Source organism: Malania oleifera, chromosome 5, assembly GCF_029873635.1.
Source record: "Malania oleifera isolate guangnan ecotype guangnan chromosome 5, ASM2987363v1, whole genome shotgun sequence".
NCBI lineage: Eukaryota > Viridiplantae > Streptophyta > Magnoliopsida > Santalales > Ximeniaceae > Malania > Malania oleifera.
This window is the reverse complement of record NC_080421.1, coordinates 99,147,461-99,169,051: the sequence shown is the minus strand read 5'-3', so window position 1 is coordinate 99,169,051 and position 21,591 is coordinate 99,147,461. Positions and strand designations below refer to the sequence as shown.

The following is a 21,591-nucleotide window of genomic DNA, read 5'->3' as shown; positions in this document are numbered from 1 at the left end:
CTCAAAATAATATTATTTTAATTAAATAATTGTCAAACTGATGTGGTCTGAAATCTATTTGCTTTCAATTCAATCTCATTTTAATCCTATTAGTAAAAAGTTGAATATCTAATTTAATTTTTGGGTTTATATGTGAAAAAAGAAGATAATTTTTGTATTTTTTACGAGTATTCCATAAATTTAAGTCATTTTCACAAAAGAAATTTCATTAATAGGGAAAGAATTTACAAGGAAGGAGAGAAAGACATCTCCCAAAGAAAATCTGGTTTAAACCAGACAAAAAAGGCTAAAACAACAAAAAAGAGAAACATCAAACCAGCCAGTTCCTCCAATCCCTCTGTAAATCCTGAAAGCTAGTTTCCTATTTCCTAAAAATTCCAAACCTGACATAACAAAAAGAAGTCATATACTGAATTTTTTCCCACACCATTGACCAATTTAGCTTCTTCCCAGAAAATAACCATGCATTGTGCTTCAACCATATACCCCTTAAGACTGCAAATATGCGACTCTTTCACAGAGCTTCCCTATCCTTCCTTTTTTCAAAGCTTACTAATGAGATGACTAACTAGTCTTCTACTGAATAGGGGCAAACCTAACTCTCTTCCATAATACCAAACAGTTTGTTAATATCCTCCATACAAAATCACAATGCAAAAAGAGATGGGATGCTGTCTTGGAGTTCCTATGACAAAGTATTTGAAGAGAGAGCCTTTAAAGGTCTCCTAATTTTCAACGAGTTATTGGTATAAATTTTGTTAAGCCAACCAAGCAAAAACATTTATTTTTGGGGGAATATTAACCTTCCAAATTATAGGATAGAAAGGGAAAGAAGAGTTGGAATAGGTAAAGAAATCATAGATTTATTTGTAAGTAAACACCCCTGATTGATCCAGAGACCAAGAGCAAACATCCCTTCCCAAAGATAGGTTACAATTATTCAGTAAGGACAGCAATGAAGACGACTCTACCATCTCCCTATCATTTAGAGGTCTCTTGAGGTGGAGATTCCAAGAAAATAAGGAGCTATTCAAATTGTCAACAAAAAAAGAGATAACACTATTCATGGTTATGGACTCCTTGGTACTTTCCCCAACTCAACGGAGCCGAGTTCTTTCCAGAAGAAGGGAATTGATGTAGGACGAGAAGCAGCTATTTGGATGTATCATTTCAATCCAATTAGGAGGCCTATGTCAAAGAATAGGTTGAATGGTTTATTGGGTCCGAAACCCAAATGTGCTTAGTTATTTAGTTTTTTAAGTATTTGTGTGTAGTTTCTTGTATTAGGATTATTTATGTTGGGGGCTTGTTTGTAGTAATTGTGTATTCTAGGGGTATGTTTGTAATGTAATGTAGTTTTAGGGGTATGTGTGTAATTTCATATGTTTAGAGGCTTTCTTATAAATAGTGTGTGAAAGCCATGATGTAGGCAGTTGTTGATGAATTTGAATAGTTAATTGAACGCAAGTGCCCCCCTAGTATCTCCTCACTCCTCCCTTCTCCATCTCCTCTTCTAATATCTCCATGGCTGCAGAACCTTGATGCCACCCCTGCATCACCCCCCCCCCCTTGCTTTTTAGACTTGCAAACCTCCGCCCAGCTCACTAAATGGTCCCTACAACTCCCTACACCAAACCACAAAAAATCTCATGATTCTCTCAAGCTTACTAGCAATCCCCATGGGGATCTTAAAAACATACAATAAATATAATGGAATGCTAGAAAGACGGGTCTGGATAAGCATAATTCTACCCTAAAGAGAGAAAAAGGCCCCCTTCCAACCACCTAATCTCTTCGTCACTGTTTTCACTACCAGATTTCAAAAATCCACCACTCTAGGGTCCCCTCCCAAAGGAACCCCTAAGTAGGTCAAGGGCCAATCCAATAAACCGCATCCCACATTTGTAGCCCAATTACTAGTTCTTTCAACAAGTACATTTAAGACTACTAATCTATTCTTCCTTATATTAATTTTGAGCCTAGAGATCCTCTCGAAAACTTGAAGAATACCCAAAATTATTCTAAACGAAGGATTATGATCCTGAAGAAAGAAAATTGTATGATCAGCAAATTGAAAATGAGAAACCACCACCCCTTCACTCTCAATCCTAGTTCTTTCACTAACCTCCTTTCCACTGTCCTATCCACCATCCTACTCAAGACTTCAACTACAAGGATGAACAAAAAGGGGGATAGTGGATCTCCTTGTGTAAATGCCCTCGAAGCAATAAACCAAGATTTGGGTTCACCATTCACATTAACCGAAAACCATGCATTAGACAAACAACCCCTAATCCACTTGCGCCAATGCTCACCAAAACCATTTTTCACGAAAACCTTATCCAGGAAGCTGCAACTCACTTTATCATAAGATATTTTCAATATCTAATTTGGAAACAAACCCCTTTTCTTATTCCTACAAATATCAACCACTACCTCATTGGCCACCAGAATAGCATCCACTTTTTGCCTCCCCCAGCCCCCCTTCCCCCAAATGCACTTTGGGCGCTCGAAATAGTATCTTTAAGTACTGCATTCAACCTATTAGCTAACATTTTAGTGATAATATTATGCACACTAGAGACGACTAATAAGGTTAAAATCCTCAACCTTGGAAGATCTAGCTTTTTAGGCACCAAGGCTATAAAATAGGAGTTAATACTCCTACTCAAAATCCCATTCCCATAGAAGTCAGTGAGAACTTTCAACAATTACCTTTAATAGTTTCCCAAGAGTCTTGGAAAATAGCCAAGTTAAACCTGTCTGGGCTTGGTGCTTTATCTCTATCCATCCCAAAAACCACCCCCCTCACTTCCTCCTCTTCAAAAAGTCTCTTAGCTGGTGCATTTGATGATTGGAAATAGGATCCCAATCTAAATCTTCAATCATCAGTCTATAATGGTTCTTCTCCAAATACAAATCATGAAAGAAATTAGTAATAGTTGATGTAATCAGGCGTTGATCATTACTGACCCTCCCATCGCCCATATCTACCTCCCTAATATAGTTTTTACTCTTGTGCCCATTAGCTAGCCTATGGAAAAAAAGAAGAATTACAATCACCATCTTCAACCCATTTAAATTTGGTCTTTTGCCTCCAACTCCTCATGTCCTAGAAAATTACCTCTTCCAACTCATTTTTAATTAGAGCTCTTCTTGCCTCATCATTTTCTAGAAGAATAACATCCTCCTCCTTTCTATCCAGAACCCCCAACTCACCTAAAAGACTATATTTTCTTATTCTAACATCTCCAAACTCCTCCTTCAGCCGTTTCAATTGATGGGGGGTGTCAAGTGCAGCCTATAAAGGGGTGCAGCAAGCTATAGTGGAGTTATGTGCCAAAAAGCAGAGAATAGTGTCTTGGTTAAGGTTCTTGAAAACAGCAGGGGAATGTTCTTATGTTTGAAGAAGGCTAATAGCAAGAATTTTTTCAATGTACGAATTCCAAAAGGGGACTGAAAAAAAGGGTGGAGGGACTTCCTTGCTGCCCTGTTGGAATTATTGGCACCGTTGATAGATATTTTCAAACCCAACATGGTAGTCGTAGATGTTCTAACTGTGGGTCTTCAAACATTTAGAGAGTTTAGGAGGAGGAGGGGACTAGCGTGTTTCAAGGGATTTCGTTGAACTCCTCCTATGCTGATGTGACTAGACAAGCTCCAGAGACAAGTCTGGAGTATGGAAAGGAAATAACCCACCACCAAAGGATTTGGGGAGGTCATGCCACTAATACAAATACTTTCCTCTTGACATGTGAGGGTCAGGACACTAGGAAAGACCTCATTCATGCTAAGGGGCCTTCTGTGTGGCTAACAGAGTTGGCAGCTGGGGCAGCATTTCAGAGGCCTAATTCATTGGATGGAAGAAGACCAAGGCAGTATGCGTCGTGAAAAGAAAGGGACCAAAGTCACCAAACCTAGAAAAGGTCCGATGAAAAGGATCCAAATCCAGAAACACAGCAATTATGGCCAACAGCGGCAACAGAGAAGGGCAGGCCAAATCAAGTTAACTTGGATGTTAAGATGTTTTGGCTGGGCAGTGTTATGAATAAGGTCGGAGATACCGACCAGAAGGGGATCTGAGCAGATCGAAGGGCTCGGATGAGGTGGTTCGCTACAGGGGAGCTCGAATAGAAGGGGTCCGAGCTGATCGTCAGATTGAAGATGCCAAGCAGGTTGAAGAGCTCGAACAAGGCGGTTCGCTACAGGGGAGCTTGAACAGAGGGCTTGAGGGGCTCGGACGAAACGGCTGGGTGTAGGGGAGCTCGGATTGAGAGTTTGGAGCTGAGGTTGTCAAAAGTGGGCGCAGGGGAGCTCGAACCGGGGGTTCGAAGCTGAGGTTGGCTGAAGAGGCCGAACTGAGTGGGGAGCTTGGGCAGGTCAGCCACTCGCAGGTCAGCTCTTCGCGGGCTGAGACGTCATGGGCCAAGGCATGGATCATGTGGCAGCTGGGCCGGGTGCTGGGCCAAGCTGCCAACTGCAGTAGAGCGCATGGGGTATTCCAGAATTGTAGTTCGAGTTTGTTATGTATAAAGCTAGGGGTCAGCGGGAATACAGGAGAGTATAATTTTGGGAATCAATTTGTTTTTCTGTTTTTGGAGAGTGGCTCTCTCGAACCAGCCAACCTGTTCTTTCTCATTTCCATTTCCTTTGTATGCATTGAAGTATTAAATTTAGTTCATCTCTGTAATTTCGTTTTCTTGCGAGTAATTCATTCAATCAAGGAATTATCACTCACTTGAGTTCATTACAAATTATGTTGAGCTCATTCCATTTCAAGGGGGTTCATTACAATTGGTATCAGAGCCAAGCTCCTACCACCATGGGAGAGGGAACTCGCATGAACCAGATGTTGGAGTCCATCGTTGCCTTGAGGAGATCACAAGAAGAGCAGCAAGTCACTCAAGTTGAACAGCAGAAGCTACTCAACACTGTGACTCAACAGTTGGGAGCTCTCTCCGATGCTGTGAAGAATATCGGCAAGCAGAAACTCGACCAGGAAGGGCCAGGAGAGACATCGAGCCACGACTTCAGATACCAACACCGTGAGAGCTTCAATGGGGAGCAACACAGAGCAGGTATTCAAACTAAAACGGTGAGAGTTGATTTCCCTAAATTCAATGGTTCGGATCCAGCAGGTTGGCTCTATAGGGTCAATCATTTTTTCCTGTTTCATGAAACTCCACCCCATCAAAGGGTTCTGTTGGCCTCCTTCCACATGGAGGACAAGGCCTTAATCTGGTTCCAGGACCTGGAGAGGTCTAGTCTATTAACAAGTTGAGAGGCATTCGAAAGAGCCTTGCATACCCGGTTTGGAGTTGCTCCTTATGATGACCCGTTGGAGCAGTTATCAAACCTAAAACAAACCTCTACTGTAACCTCATTCAAGGAACAGTTCGAGGAATTGTCCAATAGAGTCAGAGACCTTGATGAAGGCCACCGGCTCAGTTTGTTCATGGGGGGATTGAAGGAGGAGATCCGGTAGGCAGTGAAACTCTTGAACCCGATCAATGTTCACATGGCTTATGGTAAGGCACGGATACAAGAAGAAAACCTCCTAGCGACTAAGAAGTATATCATACCCAAGCACTCTGCCCCATCTCATCACCTGGCTGTGACCAAACCAGCAGCCAAACCCAACACCCAGGTCCACAAATACTCCCCAGAGCAGATAAAAGAAAAGAAAAGCAAGGGGTTATGTTTTAATTGTGATGCCAAATGGCATCCAGGGCATAAATGTGGGGCTGCTAAACTTTTCTTGTTGGAAGGAAATGAGCTCAACTGTTTTAACGAGGAGGAGGAATTCCTTGAGTTCGTAGGGTATGATTGTTTGGGAGAGGCAGGGGTGGAGCAACAACCGGGAGAGGACAAAGTGGAAATTACCCTACATGCCCTGACGGGATCCCCTCACTCTAAAACAATGAGAGTGGTTGGTTGTTTTAGGGGACAATCCTTTGTGATACTGGTAGATACAGGAAGCACTCACAATTTTATTGATCCAGCTCTGGTCAGGAGACTTAAGCTGACCTTGGATAGTGGGGAGAAGGTGAAGGTGAAAGTAGCTAATGGAGAAGAGATTCGGTGTGAGGGAAGATGCCCAGCAGTAAGCTTTGTGGTGCAAGGGACTAGATTTGAAGCTGATATGTACTCCCTGGTTTTAGGGGGCTGTGATATTGTATTTGGAATTCAGTGGTTCAGTACGCTGGGCGAAATCATGTGGAATTTTGTAGAACTTACTATGAAGTTCCACCATAATGGCCAAACTGTTTGTTTGAAAGGACTCACTTCCTAGGCGTTAGTGGAAGAAGTAGTGGAGGGAAAACTCTCTTGCTTGGAGAGAAAGGGAATCTTGCTACAACCATTGGAAGGGATAAAAGAAGAGGCAATGGAGAGCATCTCCCCGCCTCTAACCTCCTTGTTGGAGGAATTTCAGCAAGTCTTTGCAGAGCCGAGGGGATTACCGCCCATTAGGTCATGTGACCATGGGATCACCCTTAAGGAGGGAACTTCTCCCATCAGTGTAAGACCCTACAGATACCCTTATTTTCAAAAAGAGGAGATAGAAAGGATTGTTCGGGAGCTATTGGAGTTAGGAACCATACGACCGAGCCATAGTCCTTACTCCTCTCCTGTTTTGTTGGTAAGAAAGGCCGATGGCACCTGGAGAATGTGTGTGGACTATCGTGCTCTGAACCAGGTTACCATTAAGGATAAATTCCCTATGCCGGTGATTGAAGAGCTACTGGATGAGCTACATGGGGCTGAGCTCTTCTCAAAACTGGATCTGAGATCCGAGCACCATCAAATAAGGGTAAGGGCAGAGGACATCCCTAAAACCGCTTTCCGAACACACGAAGGACACTACGAGTTTCTTGTAATGCCTTTGGACTGACCAATGCACCATCAACCTTCCAAGGTTTGATGAATGAGGTATTCCGACCACATCTTAGAAAATTCATTCTGGTTTTCTTTGATAACATTCTGGTGTACAGCAAATCTATGGAAGAACACCTCAACCACCTAAGAATGACCCTACAAATTCTACTCGATCAACAACTATTTTCCAAAAGATATAAATGCAAATTTGGCTGTCGAGAGGTGGAGTATCTAGGACATTTGGTATCGGGTAGGGGGGTGAGAGAAAATCCCTACAAATTACAAGCTATGATTGACTGGCCTTCACCTAAGACTCTCAAGGCTCTAAGAGGGTTCCTAGGTCTTACTGGGTATTACAGAAGATTCATTAAGGGGTATGGAGCCATAGCCGCACCTCTGACCAGTTTACTTAAGAAAAACGGGTTCCAATGGAACGAGGAAGCTGAGAAGGCTTTTAGGGAATTAAAAGAGGCCATGTCTACTCCCCCTGTTCTAGCCCTACCAGACTTCACGAAGAAATTTACAATTGAATGTGATGCATCAGGCAAGGGGATTGGGGCAGTACTCATGCAACAAGGGCAGCCCATAGCATACTTCAGTCAAGCCTGAAGGGTAGAGCCCTTCTCATGTCAACCTATGAGAAAGAATTGGTAGCTTTAGTGACAGCAGTTAAGAAGTGGAGACCATATATCTTAGGGCTGCCATTCGTTGTCAAAACAGATCAGCAGAGTTTAAAATTCATGTTGGAACAAAGAATGGGTACTCCTGTGCAACAAAAGTGGATCACTAAATTACTGGGATATGATTTTATAGTACAGTACAAAAGGGGACAAGAAAATCGAGTAGCGGATGCTCTGTCCAAAAAAGATTCAGAAGGTGACACCCTCAACCCAACAGACGATCACCCAACAAACAATGAGGCGAATATAATGGTTATTTCTCTCCCCACTCTTGGGTGGATCGAAGATTTAAAAGCCTCATATGCCGATGACGCTGAAATACAAAATATCCAACAACAAATTCATTTGGGCATACCAGCAGAAGGGTTCACTCTGAGGGATGGGTTATTATTCTACAAAGGTAAGCTGTTTATAGGCCGAAACGAACAGATCAAGCAACAAGTATTACAAACAGTTCATGGCAATGCAGTAGCAGGGCATGAGGGATATGAAAAAACAATCCAGAGAGCCAGAAGAGATTTCTATTAGTGTGGCATGAAGAGAGAAATTAAGCAGTTCATCAAGGAATGCCTCATTTGTCAACAAATGAAAGGAGAAAATACTTACCCGACAGGCTTACTACAGCCCCTTCCCATTCCTGGAGAGGTGTGGACAGATCTCAGCATGGATTCATAGAAGGGTTATCCCTTTCACATGGGAAGATGTCATTTTAGTAGTGGTAGATCGTCTCTCTAAGTATGCTCATTTCCTACCCCTAAGTCATCCATACACGGCAAGTCAAGTAGCACAGAGTTTCATTTATAACATTTTCAAGTTACATGGCATGCCAAGATCCATTATCTCCGACAGGGGAACCACATTTTTAAGTAAAGTTTGGCAAGAACTCTTTAATCTACAAGGAGTCCAACTGAAATTCAGTACGGCTTACCATCCACAGACGGACGGCTAAACAGAGGTGGTGAACAAGTGCTTGGAAGGATACCTTAGGTGTTTTGTGGGAGATACGCCAAAAAATTAGGTGAAGCACTTACCATTAGCTGAATATTGGTACAATACATCCTACCACACCTCAGCGAAAATTACCCCTTTCCAAATTGTGTATGGTGTACCACCACCATCCCTCATCAGCTATATACCGGGGACCACCAAGGTGGCAATGGTAGATGAGTACCTCAGGGATAGGGAGGTCACCCTAGATCTCCTTAAACATAATTTACAACAAGCACAGCAGCGAATGAAAAAGTATGCTGACCTAAAGAGAAGGGAACGAAAAGTTTTCAGTGGGTGACTAGGTGTACCTTCGACTCCAACCTTATTGACAAACAACTGTAGCAGTTCGGCGGAGCTTGAAATTGTCACTGAGATTTTACGGACCCTTTCAGGTGGTACAAAAAATTGGAGAAGTAGCATGCCGACTGGAACTCACAGAGGAAACCCAGATCCATCCGGTTTTTCATGTATCTCAGCTCAAACCACATCTTGGGGCATCTGATAGAGTAAACCCACGGCTTCCCCCCACAGATTCCCATGGAACCCTCTGCCCAGAACCGGAAGAGATCTTAGAACGGCGAATGAAAAAAAAGGGGAACCTTCCAACAACGGAGATATTAGTTAGGTGGGAGGGACAGGAGAAGGAGGAGGCAACATGGGAGTGGTACCACATGATGAAGGAGAAATTCCCTCACCTTGTGGGCAAGGTGCTCTGAAGGGGAGGGTATTATTATGAATAAGGTCGGAGATACCGACCAGAAAGGGATCCGAGCAGATCGAAGGGCTCGGATGAGGTGGTTCGCTACAGGGGAGCTCGAACAGAAGGGGTCCGAGCTGATCATCAGATTGAAGATGCCGAGCAGGTTGAAGAGCTCGGACAAGGCGGTTCGCTACAGGGGAGCTCGAACAGAGGGCTTGAGGGGCTCGGACGAAATAGCTGGGTGTAGGGGAGCTCGGATCGAGAGTTCGGAGCTGAGGTTGTCAGAAGTGGGCGCAGGGGAGCTCGAACCGGGGGTTCGGAGCTAAGGTTGGCGGAAGAGGCCGAACTGAGTGGGGAGCTTGGGCAGGTCGGCCACTCGCAGGTCAACTCTTCGCGGGCTGAGACATCATGGGCCAAGGCATGGATCATGTGGCAGCTGGGCCAGGTGCTGGGCCGAGCTGCCAACTGCAGTAGAGCGCATGGGGTATTCTAGAATAGTAGTTAGAGTTTGTTATGTATAAAGCTAGGGGTCAGTGGGAATACAGGAGAGTAGAATTTTGGGAATCAATTTGTTTTTCTGTTTTTGGAGAGTGGCTCTCTCAAACCAGCCAACCTGTTCTTTCTCATTTCCATTTCCTTTGTATGCATTGAAGTATTAAATTCATTTCAAGGGGGTTCATTACAGGCAGTTTTCAGAGGACAGCATGGATCCAGAAAAAAACAGTGGGAGAGGGTTATACTGAGAGGTTCTATGAGCAGCGAGAAGCAAGATGATATTTTGTAAGCAAGCTACACCATCAATTGCAACTCCAATAGAGAGGACGTAGTCGATATCAGAAGGGTAAACAGAGATGACATGATGTAAGATTTAGAAGAAGAGATGGGCAGTATGTGTGTATCAGAAAAGGAGCTTCTGGTGGATCAGAGAGAGCATATTTTGAAAAGGGCTGGCTCAGACGTTTGAAGGTTTTTGTGGGATCTTGAATAGGATCAGCCAGAGAAAGCCCATATTCCAGTAATGATTTCTCAGCGTTTAGAGAGAGTTAGCCTTCATTCAGATTCAAATTATGCTCAAGTAGGTATAAAATCTTTTAACCATAACTGTGAACAGGTGTAAAAGCTTTAAATGTTGAGGGATCTTTGTCTTCTAACCCTGGTCATGGGCTCGATTCATACCTTGCAAGTTAATATGGTTGTTCCTTCTTGTGGTGTTTTAGAAGGGGTGGGGCGGGGAGTCCCAATATCAATTCTCGTTTGGAGGATCCTCGGTCATATTTCGCTCCATGGACTCTGGGAGGTGATTTTAATGCAGTTAGGAATCCTAGACAAAAGAAAGGGGGGAGGGGGTAGAAATAGAATTACTACGAGTATGCTCAGTATTGATTCATTGATTAGGAATTGCGGTTTAAGAGACCTTCCTTTGGGGAATGCTTCTTTCACTTGGACTGTAGGGGGCCTAGAACAGTGGCTAGTAGGTCAGATCGACTTCTGCTTTGTAATGAGTGGAGGGATGAATTTCCCATTATTTCCCAAATTGCCTAGGACTACCTCTGATCATTTCCCTATCTTGTTGGAGTCTAGTAAGGTATGAGGGGGCCCTACCCCTTTTAGGTTTTAGAACATGTGATTGAACAATGAGATAATTAAGCCTTTGTATATGGATTCTTGGGGAGAGGTTGGGAAGGCAATGCAATCTGGAGGAAATTATATGGAAGCTTTACAAAAAGATTATGAAACTATTCGACTAGTGTTGGGAAAAAATATAATATATACGAACAAATTCCCATAAGTAAATCAATGGAGTGATGCAAACAATAAAAAAATTGAGACACAAGAAATTTAACGTGATTCCCTCAAATGTTGAGGTATGTCCACGGAGCACGGCGGTCCAAATCCACTATCACCAAATATGTTGTACAAAGTAGATACAAAAGGCATATGCCTTACAAATACATAAGAGTGTATAAACAAATGTAACAAGATGGAAAGCTCTCACCAAATATTCTGAACAAAACTTCCAAAAGAACCAACCAAAATAGCACAACCAGAATATCTTAATATGCTGTTAATAATACACAGTCGGAGTCCAAGAGTGAGGGCAGTAGCTTGCAGCCGCAGCTGCTGGAGAAGAAGACTGGTAGCCCTATAGTTGTGAGGAGCTGCTGTAGGCAGAAGGAGTGTTGCAGGCATTGGGAGCTAGTAAAAATAGAGAGCCCAATGGCAGCAAGCAGGAAAAATGGAAATAAAGAAAAAAAGGAGATGAAGGGTCAGCCACTACGTGTGAGACCTTTTGCTGAAGGTGAGTACTGCTTCCTTGAGAAGCCAACAACAGTAAAAAAAATCTCTTACCAATTGTTGGGCCCCACAAGGAGGGAAAACCCAACAAGTCTCCCCCTCCCAACTTATGGGGACAACTCTACCAATCCGGCCAAAATTCGACACTTCACATGCTTGTCTCTACTCAATGTTTTTGTCATCATATCCGAACCATTATCATTAGTGTGAATTTTTTCAAGCTACAATAATTTCTTATCCAACACATCCCGAATCCAATGATATCTAACATCAATATGTTTTGACTTTGAATGGAAGATAGAATTCTTACTCAAATGAATTGCAATTTGGGTATCACAATAAAGAACATACCTTTCTTGTTCCATCCCCAACTCTTTCAAGAATCTCTTCAACCGAAGCAATTCTTTGCAAGCTTCCGTAATGGCAATAAACTCGGCTTCCGTAGTAGATAGAGCAACACATTTCTGTAATTTAGATTCCCATGCCACAGCTCCCCCTGCAAAAGTCATCAAATAATCCGAAGTGGATTTTCTAGAATCAACATCACCGGCCATGTCGGCATCCGTGAATCCATGGAGCATAGATTTACCATTTTCAAAGCACAAGCACGCCTTTGAAGTGCCTCTAAGGTATCGGAGAATCCATTTTACCACTAACCAATGCTCCTTTCCTGGATTAGAGAGAAACTGACTAACAACTCTAACAGCATAAGCTAAATCCAGTATTGTGCAAACCATTGCATACATTAAGGAACCAACGGCCGAAGCATAAGGAATTTTCTTCATCTCTTCCTTGTCTTTTTCACTTTTGGGACTTTGTTTTGAACTAAACTTGAAGTGACTAGCAAGTGGGCAACCAACGAGTTTTGCTTTATCCATATTGAACTTCTCAAGCACTTTTTCAATGTAACTTTCTTGAGACAACCAAATTTGCCTTTTTTCACGATCACGAACAATTCTCATGCCAAGAATTTGTTTTGTTGGTCCCAAGTCTTTCATAGTAAAAGACTTGCTCAACTCCAACTTCAATTTTTCAATCTTAGAGAAGTCCTGTCCTACAATGAGCATATCATCAATATAGAGCAAGAGAATAATATAAGTGCCATCCGAAAATTTTTTCACAAACACACAATCATCCAAAGAGGTTTTTGAGTAACCATGATCAATCATGAAGAATCAAATTTCTTGTACCATCTCCGTGGTACTTGCTTCAACCCATACAAACTTTTCTTTAATTTGCACATTAAATTCTCTTTCCCTTTTTGTTTGAAGCCTTCTGGTTGTTCCATGTAAATTTCATTTTCCAAGTCACCATGTAAGAAGGTGGTTTTCACATCTAGTTGCTCAACTTCTAAATTCAAGTATGCTGTCGTGCCAAGAACAACCCGAATAGATGACATTTTTACAATCGGTGAGAATATTTCATCAAAGTCAATTCCCTTTTTCTGACCAATGCCTTTTACCACAAGCCTAGCCTTGTACCAAAGATTCTTTCCATCATTTTTAAGCCTAAACACCCATTTATTTTTCAAAGCTTTCTTTCCAGGAGGAAGTTTAACCAAATCATAAGTGTGATTGTCAACAATGGAATTCACTTCCTTTTGCATAGTCTCCATCCATTCAACTTTATTTTCATGGTTCATGGCTTCTTGATAGCTTTCGGGTTCCCCTTGATCCGTTAGAGTAACATAGTCACTTGATGGATATTTAGATGAAAGTCTTGGCTCTCTTGAAGACCTTCTCAATTGAGCTTGCTCTTGAACTTGTTGCTCCCCCTCATTTTCATCTTCAACATCATTAGGAATTTCATCATTTCCAACATCTTCAAGAGGTGGAAGAACATCTTCCCTATTTTCATCATGTGCCAAAGGTGGAGAAGGTAAGTCTAAGTCAACAAAATCATTCCCATTAGATTGTGGTTGCTCAACCGTGCCAAAATCTTCAATTGTTTGATCTTCAAAAAATACAACATCTTGGTTTCTAACAATTTTCTTGTCAATTGGATCCCATAATCTGTATCCAAATTCATCATGCTCATAGCCAAGAAAAATACATTGCATTGTCTTGTCATCAAGTTTGGATCTTTCATCTTTTGGAATATGAACAAATGCACGACAACTAAACACTTTCAAGTGATCATAAGTAACATCCTTACCTTTCCAAATTTTTTCAGGAACTTCACAAAGTAAAGGAATTGAAGGAGACAAATTAATCAAGTCCACTGCCGTCCTCATTGCATCACCCCAAAATGATTTTGGCAACTTCGCATGAAAGAGCATACATCTCATTCTCTCCAGTATAGTGCGGTTCATCCTTTCAGCAATACCATTTTGTTGAGGGGTTTTCTTGACGGTCTTTTGATGCCTAATTCCTTGGCTGTAACAATATGCATCAAATGGGCCAATGTACTCTCCACCATTATCAGAGCGCACACATTTCACCTTCTTTCCAGTCTCCCTTTCAATTTTAACCTGAAAATGCTTATACATATCTAAGACTTGATCTTTAGTCTTCAAAGTGTAAGCCCAAACTTTTCTTGAACAATTATCAATAAAGGTAACAAAATAAAGTGCACCACCATGAGATTTAACTTTCAAAGGACCACATACATCTGAATGTATCAAATCTAAAACATTAGATTTTTTAGTAACAAACTTTGCACGAAAAGGAGCTCTATGTTGCTTACCGGCCAAACAATGAACACAAGCTTTAAGAGAGGTACCTTTCATCCCGGGTAGGAGCTTCTTTTTTAACAAAAACTACATTCCTTTTTCACTCATGTGCCCAAGCCGCTTATACCACAAATCGGTGGAAGAGTGACTTTCAATTGCATTCACAACACCATTACCAATTTTACCTTGGATCATATAAAGTGTACCGGTTTTCTTGCCTTTAGCCACCACCAAATTACCCTTTGTGAGCTTCCATTTTCCATCACCAAAATGGTTGTATAACCCTTCATCATCAAGCTTTTCGGTAGATATCAAATTTAGTCGAATATCGGGTACATGTCTCACATCTTTGAGCACTAACTTACATCCAAGATTTGTTTCCAAACAAACATTTCCAATGTCAACAATTTTTGACAGACCTTCATTTCCCATCCGAACAACTCCATAATTTCCTTTTGAATAAGAAGTGAAGAAATCTCCCCGTGAAGTGACATGGAATGATGCACCGAAATCAATAACCCAATCAGTCTCTTGATTTGTCAAATTAATGCAACTGAAGTTGTGTCTTCATGCTTTTTCTCAAAATTTTTCTCTTTGTTTTGCTCCTTAAATTTCAATTTTCTACACTCCCACTTCATATGCCCCTTTTTATGACAATAGTGGCACTCAATATCTTTTTTCGAAACTGAACTGGACCGACCTCTTGATTTATCATTACGGTGAGAATATCTACTTTTGCTTCTGCCTCTCCCCCGGTTTTCTGTCACAAGGGCCTCAGAATGAGAAGAGCCAACTGATTTTCTTCTAATTTCTTCATTCAACAAGCTGCTAGTTACTTGATTCATAGTAACAATTCCATCGGAAGTTGAATTACTAACAGTCACAACCAAAGTCTCCCAACTTTCTGGCAAAGAGTTAAGAAGCATTAAGACTTGCAATTCATAATCAAAAACTATTTTCAAAGTAGCAAGCTGATTGATAATATTTTTCATCTCATTCAAATGCTCAGTAATAAGACCACCATCTTTATATTTCAAATTCACCAATTTTTGGAAAAGAAAAGCTTTATTTGTAGCCGACTTTCTATCATAAAGACACTCCAGTTTTTTCCACAATTCATGTGCCGAAGTTTCGGTAAAAACATGATGAAAAATACTATCATCAATCCATTGCCGGATAACACCAACGGTTTTCCTATTAAGCCTATTCCACTCATCATCACTCATGTCTTTAGGCTTTTGGCTATTACCCTCAATAGGCCCATCCAAATCTTTGCAAAATAAAATATCTTGCATTTTTGTTTTCCAAGTTACCCAATTGCTTCCATTATAACTAATCATACAACCAAAATTACCAACCATGATTTACACAAATTTAATGCGTACAAATAACACGTCTCTGATACCACTTGTTGGCAAAAAATATAATATATACGAACAAATTCTCACAAGTAAATCAATAGAGTGATGCAAACAATAAAAAAATTGAGACACAAGAAATTTAATGTGATTCCCTCAAATGTTGAGGTACGTCCACGGGGCACGGTGGTCCAAATCCACTATCACAAAATATGTTATACAAAGTGGATACAAAAGACATATGCCTTACAAATACACAAAAGTGTATAAACAAATGTAACAAGATGGAAAGCTCTCACCAAATATTCTGAACAAAACTCCCAAAAGAATCAACCAAAATAGCACAACCAGAATATCTCAATATGTTGTTAATAATACATAGTTGGAGTCCAAGAGTGAGGGCAGTAGCTTACAGCCGCAGCTGCTGGAGAAGAAGACTGGCAGCCCTACAGTTGTGAGGAGCTACTGTAGGCAGAAGGAGTGCTGCAAGCATTGGGAGCTAGTAAAAATAAAGAGTCCAATGGCAGCAAGCAGGAAAAATGGAAATAAAGAAAAAGGAGATGAAGGGTCAGCCACTACGCGTGAGACCTTTTGCTGAAGGCGAGTACTGCTTCCTTGAGAAGCCAACAGCCGTTAAAAAAAAAACTCTTACCAATTGTTGGGCCCCACAAGGAGGGAAAACCCAACAACTAGAAATGGATCTCTATTATCGAAGTTATATAGTATAGGCCTTATACACACAAGTAATGGAAAACATACAAAAGCTTTGAAATATTATTTTCAAGGACTAGAACGAAACCCATTTTTCCATCAAGCTTTTAATAATATGGCTGTAATCTGTAATTATGTGCGACTATCTCCACTATAGAAAGAAAAAAGGAGATAAAAATTAAATCAGATAGTAAATATGAGAAACAAAATAGGGTTTCTACATATGCATCATCCAAAACAACAATTTTTATCAGCTGTAGCAAAGAAAGAAACTTCATAGATGTCGAAATATGAAGAAACAGATATGCTAGATACATTTTATTCTATGGATAAAGAATCTAATTGATAGAGGAAGCACCGTAAAGATGAATTAGTGGGGTTTTGGGCCGATGCAATAAGAACTGCTTACTTATGTCGTGATATGAGATAAAAGTTAGGAATTAACTTGTAAAATATAATTGATCCACTAAAGGTATTGAGTAGTGGTGTAGGATCAGACCCCAAAGATAGTAAGTTGTCTTATGACAAAATGAGAAAGTCTTTTTCAAAGATTCTATTTAAATTTCTATATGAAATATGAAACTGAGAGTCACCTTTCGAAAAATTCTAAGGGGAACACTTCTACTTTATTCTTTTGAAGGAGGGCAAAAGATATAACTAAAATTATTAATCAAAGTTCAAGTTTTACTTTGATGGTGTCAACTTCAATAGTACATAGCTTCAACCTCCTTTATGTTCTCTATGTATTTCACGTTGTGCCATGATGTATCTCATGGCATTAAATTCTGTTTCTTTCTCATTGTCATTCGTGACATTGTAGATAATCATATGTTGTAGAATGGGAAGAACCACCGCGTTAGTGTGTTCCCAATGTACAGCATTTATACCTAAACAAAACTGAAAATACCAAAAGTAAAAAGTAAGTTGTGCGACTTTCTCCAGCTAGAATTATATGCTTGTTAGGTTTGTTCAAGGCTATCCATGAAATTTCAATATTACTTTAAAGAATTAAATGAATAGCTTTCCATGGGTCAAAACATATTAGTCTTCAACATAGTCTACATAATAAAATTTTCACTTTTTCCATTATCCTTACATTTCAAAGTGCTAATTGAATTTGAATCCTATATATGTCATCAGCCCTGTTGGCCGACCACCTGCCAACCTTACCACAAATGGTATTCATGTTTGAAAAGGGAGTTGAAATTACAGGGAACATGAATCTCAAACCTAAAGAAATATTGTCATATGTTTATATATTCATTCATAAATTAGATCTTATTTTATTTTGATATAAATATATATATATATATATATATATATATATATATATATATATGTGTGTGTGTGTGTGTGTGTGTGTGTAAAATTCAAATAAGATCTATCATTTAAATGAATGAATTTAATTTCAAATGATTAGTCATTTAACTAAATTAATTAACTAACCTAGTCAATTTGTCATCTAACTGAGATGGTGGATTGGATGGGGGATGAGTCAATAATAGTTTTGTTGATGCATGGAACCGGCTTTCTAACTATCCAGAAACATGATACTCCGACAGATCTGCAATTCATTTGGTGATGGTATATTGTCCAGTGGATCCGCTGGTCTCAAACCTAGCAATGAGCAAGGCAGATACTTGGTTTGTACCTCTTTTGCCATCAGAGTTCGACATTTCACTTGATGGTGGCTGCTGGGAGGAGCAATCTGGGATGGGGAAGCTGCAGCAGCTTCATCAAGCTTCAATGCACAGGTCGCTGCTGCCCTGTGCTACCACCCAATGCATGGGCAGCTGCTGCTCCTTCACCGCATGACTGCTGCTCTTTGCTAACGTCTTTGCTGCCACCCAAGTAGCTCTACTACTGTTTGCTACTGTTTTTGCTGCCACCAAACTTCATTACATTGCACTGCACCACTACTGCTGTTCGCTACTGTTGTGGAGGAAGATTCTCATTGCCTAGGAATGAATTTTTGGTGATCTTTTGGCAAGTGACTGGATGTTAACATGTACTTGAATTATGAGTCTTTTGGTTGTTTTATGCTCATGATATTCTAATATTTTGATAGGATGTGAACAATGTACCTTGGTTATATGAAGCTTTTTGATGTTATATGATTGTGAATTAACCATCTATAACTATCATGTTTACTGTGGAGCAATAACCATGACTTGATCTAACAAGATAAGGACTCAATGGCGGTTAAACTTGGTGGCTTCTTCATCATTTTTTATTTGCGACCCCAAAAAAAAAAGTGGCACTACTTCAGATCGGAGGCACAAACCGTGTAGATGGATTTGTTTTGGTGATTTGCAATTAGGCTAGGTTAAATTAAACACCTCTAATTTAGATTATTATAAACTACAAATATGAGATAGAGCGTCAAAGGAGAAGGGTGTTTAACTCATTTTGCATTGCAAGGCTGCCCGGACCTCCCTCCATTGGAAAATAGTGAATAATTAAGAACAATCTTGGTAACCAAAAAATAAAAAACAAAAGCTTGGATTGATTTTTATTTTTATTAAAGATATTTCGATCTTTTAAATAACTATTATGTTATTTAAAACAAGAAGTCAAAAATGAAACAAGATAACTATTATACCCAATTAATAACCAACAAAACACAATGCACCATCAACTTCCGCAGATTACTGTCCACCTTTGATTCCAACTAACTACAAGGTAGATAGGCATACATTCATAAGCACAACAAGCCAAATCACGCGAGATGCATGACACAAAGCACCTAAAATTCTCCACCCACAACATGCTCTTCACGAAAATTAAAAAAGAAGAAGAAATCATTATTGTTAGGGCTATCTACCCAAGTTCCATCCATCACTCATCACTTATTAGGTCAAAAAAGACTAGCATAGTACGACTCCTTCATCTAATTCTTGAAACCCGACAATCTCGCAAGATATTACTTCAATACTTAGATAAATCTAAGATGTGATTTGGTATTATTCTAGTTGACAGGAGTGTAATGTCACTTTAATGTATTCAAACATCAATATAACATCTTGTGATGGGTGGATTTCAAATGAGTAGAATCTTTTTAGTTAGGGTTTCTTTTGCAGTGCGAGCACCTTTGACCAAGCAGGCCGAGCCATGATGTCAGTGCACCACGCGCTTACGTTGGGACGTGATGCAAACAACTCCTTTGCACGCGTCCCCATCAAGTATTGAATGCAAGGGAGGTGATACAGATCAGCCAAGCTGAAACATTCCCCGGCTAGGTACTTGGCTTGAGCCAGTCGAGCCTCATATACGTCCAAAACCTTAGCTAGCTTCAACTCATTCTCTTCCACCACAACCAGGTCAGCAGTCATGCCCATCAGTGGCTTGAGGGCTAGCTCAAATGTCAGCTTAGCTGCCACCGGATTGAACTGGTGGGCCTCCACCTCTACCCACACCCCTGCGATGGCCATTTTTTTGGAGTCGGTGCAGACAAATTGGGTCCCACTATATTTGTACTTGTGGGCGATGTACTGGATTATTGCCCTTGATTCTGCGGATCAAGGAAGATCAAAGTCAAACCATTATACACCCATTAATGGTATGAGCGGAAAGCACACACAAATGCACCAAAAAAACAAAAAGAAAAAGCAAAGTTGTGAGGACTTTTTTTGTACCAAAGAGCTTCAGTTCACCGTCTTCAAAGGCTGGGATTTGACCAAACGGCTGCACCAAAAAGTCAACCAAAGGTCAACAAATTTTTTTTTTTTTAAAAGAAAATAAGTGTAATTTTTCAAATAATATTAAAAATGCAAATTTATTTTAATATGCTTAAAACCTAAGAAAAAATAAATATTAATATAAGTAAAATTAGATTTTTGTTTTATTTTAATTTTTCTTTTCATTTTCTTCGATGACCAAAAATTTTTTTTAAATAATTTGTTAGTAATTTTTTTCTTCTTAAAAATATTTTTAAAGTTATAACGGACTTTTGGGGAAAATGATTTTTTATCACAAAATGTTCAAAAATTTATAGTTTAGTATGAGTATTAATAATATTAATCTCGGATAAATATAAATATAATATTATACACAATCAACTAATTAATAAAGTTACTTGCAATTTTTGCAGTGAACATTATTTATTAAATTCTACCAGATAATTTAGAAAGAAAAAAAAAAGTTCATTTCTCCAAAGTTCTATTTTATTTCTCCATCTTCTTTGTTGAAAATTTACTTGAAATAATTATTCCACATTATAAAATTAAGTAAAAGATGGGTGACTTTAATGCATAGATATGCTCAAAACTAAATTGTTTAAGATTTTGAGTCAAATCAGGGTGTTTGTATATTAAATCGACAGTTCTAAAATGTAAAATTCTCATGATGAAGGATTGATCAATCAAAATTTTATCGTGAAGAACTTTCTCTGGAACCAAACAGATGGAGGGTAGTGCAAAATACGTTGGAGTGGGGGCGTTGTGTTTGGTAACACTTACATTGAGGGAGAGGAAAGGCGGGGACTTGTGTTCAGCGGCGTTCATGTCCACAGTGACCAGCTCAAACTGCAAGTCTTTCTCGTAGAGGCAAGCCAGAACTCTCATGGTGCATGTGGAGAATGAGAGACCATGAACCTTCAAACCCCCCATTAAAACTAAAGCAATTGATCTTCCTCTGCTATGGAAATGGAAGGATGGAGATAGAGATGGATGCATGGGAAGACAACCGAGCCCCCTTTTTATAAGTGAGCCTCAACATTAAAATAATGGGAAATTGCCCTCTCTCTCTCTCTCTCTCTCTCTCTCTCTCTCTCTCTTATAATTATTTTTGTTTTTTTTTTTTTGTAAGATTAAGGGTTTCGGCTTGTGGTATTACAGATCGATACATAATAGTGTTACTCTTTTTATTTTGAAAAACTTACAGTTGAAAAGTCAAAAAAACGACCGACCATCTGACATTTTATTTGACGTTATTCTCTTTCTTACTTTGAAAAATATTATTAACATGCCATGTTTATTTTAATATATTTAATAATACTTTTTGTTCCTTAATTAACTCTTGCTTTTATCTTTTGATTTTTATTTTATTAGGTAAGAGTCAAAAATTAAAAAATAAAATAAAGAAGAAGCAAATTCATCAATAATAAACATTAAATGCTACTTGCTTAAATTTATTTAAAGTCAAATCTATGCGTTGATCATCGCTCCTTTGCTATGCATCGGTTCGTCACACTCACACTTTGCATGTTACAGTTTTACCATTTAAAAAAAGACATTAATATAAACTAAGTAATGTGATACTATTTTGAATGAAACATTTTTTTTTAATCATAAGTGATTATTTTACTATGCG

General features: G+C 39.6%; 1 protein-coding gene across 1 annotated transcript; it reads right to left on the bottom strand.

Moving 5' to 3' along the window:
* Positions 1–18,908: 18,908 nt before the first annotated feature.
* On the bottom strand, positions 18,909–20,968 carry LOC131156347 (glutathione S-transferase-like). Its single transcript, XM_058109963.1, has 3 exons — positions 20,739–20,968; positions 19,917–19,965; positions 18,909–19,792 (listed from the first exon to the last, which is right to left on the bottom strand). The coding sequence occupies exons 1-3, from the start codon at positions 20,952–20,954 to the stop codon at positions 19,344–19,346; spliced, it is 714 nt and encodes a 237-aa protein (XP_057965946.1). The 5' UTR covers positions 20,955–20,968; the 3' UTR covers positions 18,909–19,343.
* Between the last annotated feature and the right edge of the window lie 623 nt (positions 20,969–21,591).

What these genes read in the sequence shown, in the direction of transcription:
- LOC131156347 (XM_058109963.1), bottom strand. Translation starts at nt 20,954, where the DNA reads ATGCATCCATCTCTATCTCCATCCTTCCATTTCCATAGCAGAGGAAGA. An exon ending in CGCCTTTCCTCTCCCTCAAT is followed by an intron (nt 19,966 to 20,738) that starts GTAAGTGTTACC and finishes TTTTTGGTGCAG; the next exon opens with CCGTTTGGTCAAATCCCAGC. An exon ending in CGGTGAACTGAAGCTCTTTG is followed by an intron (nt 19,793 to 19,916) that starts GTACAAAAAAAG and finishes CTTGATCCGCAG; the next exon opens with AATCAAGGGCAATAATCCAG.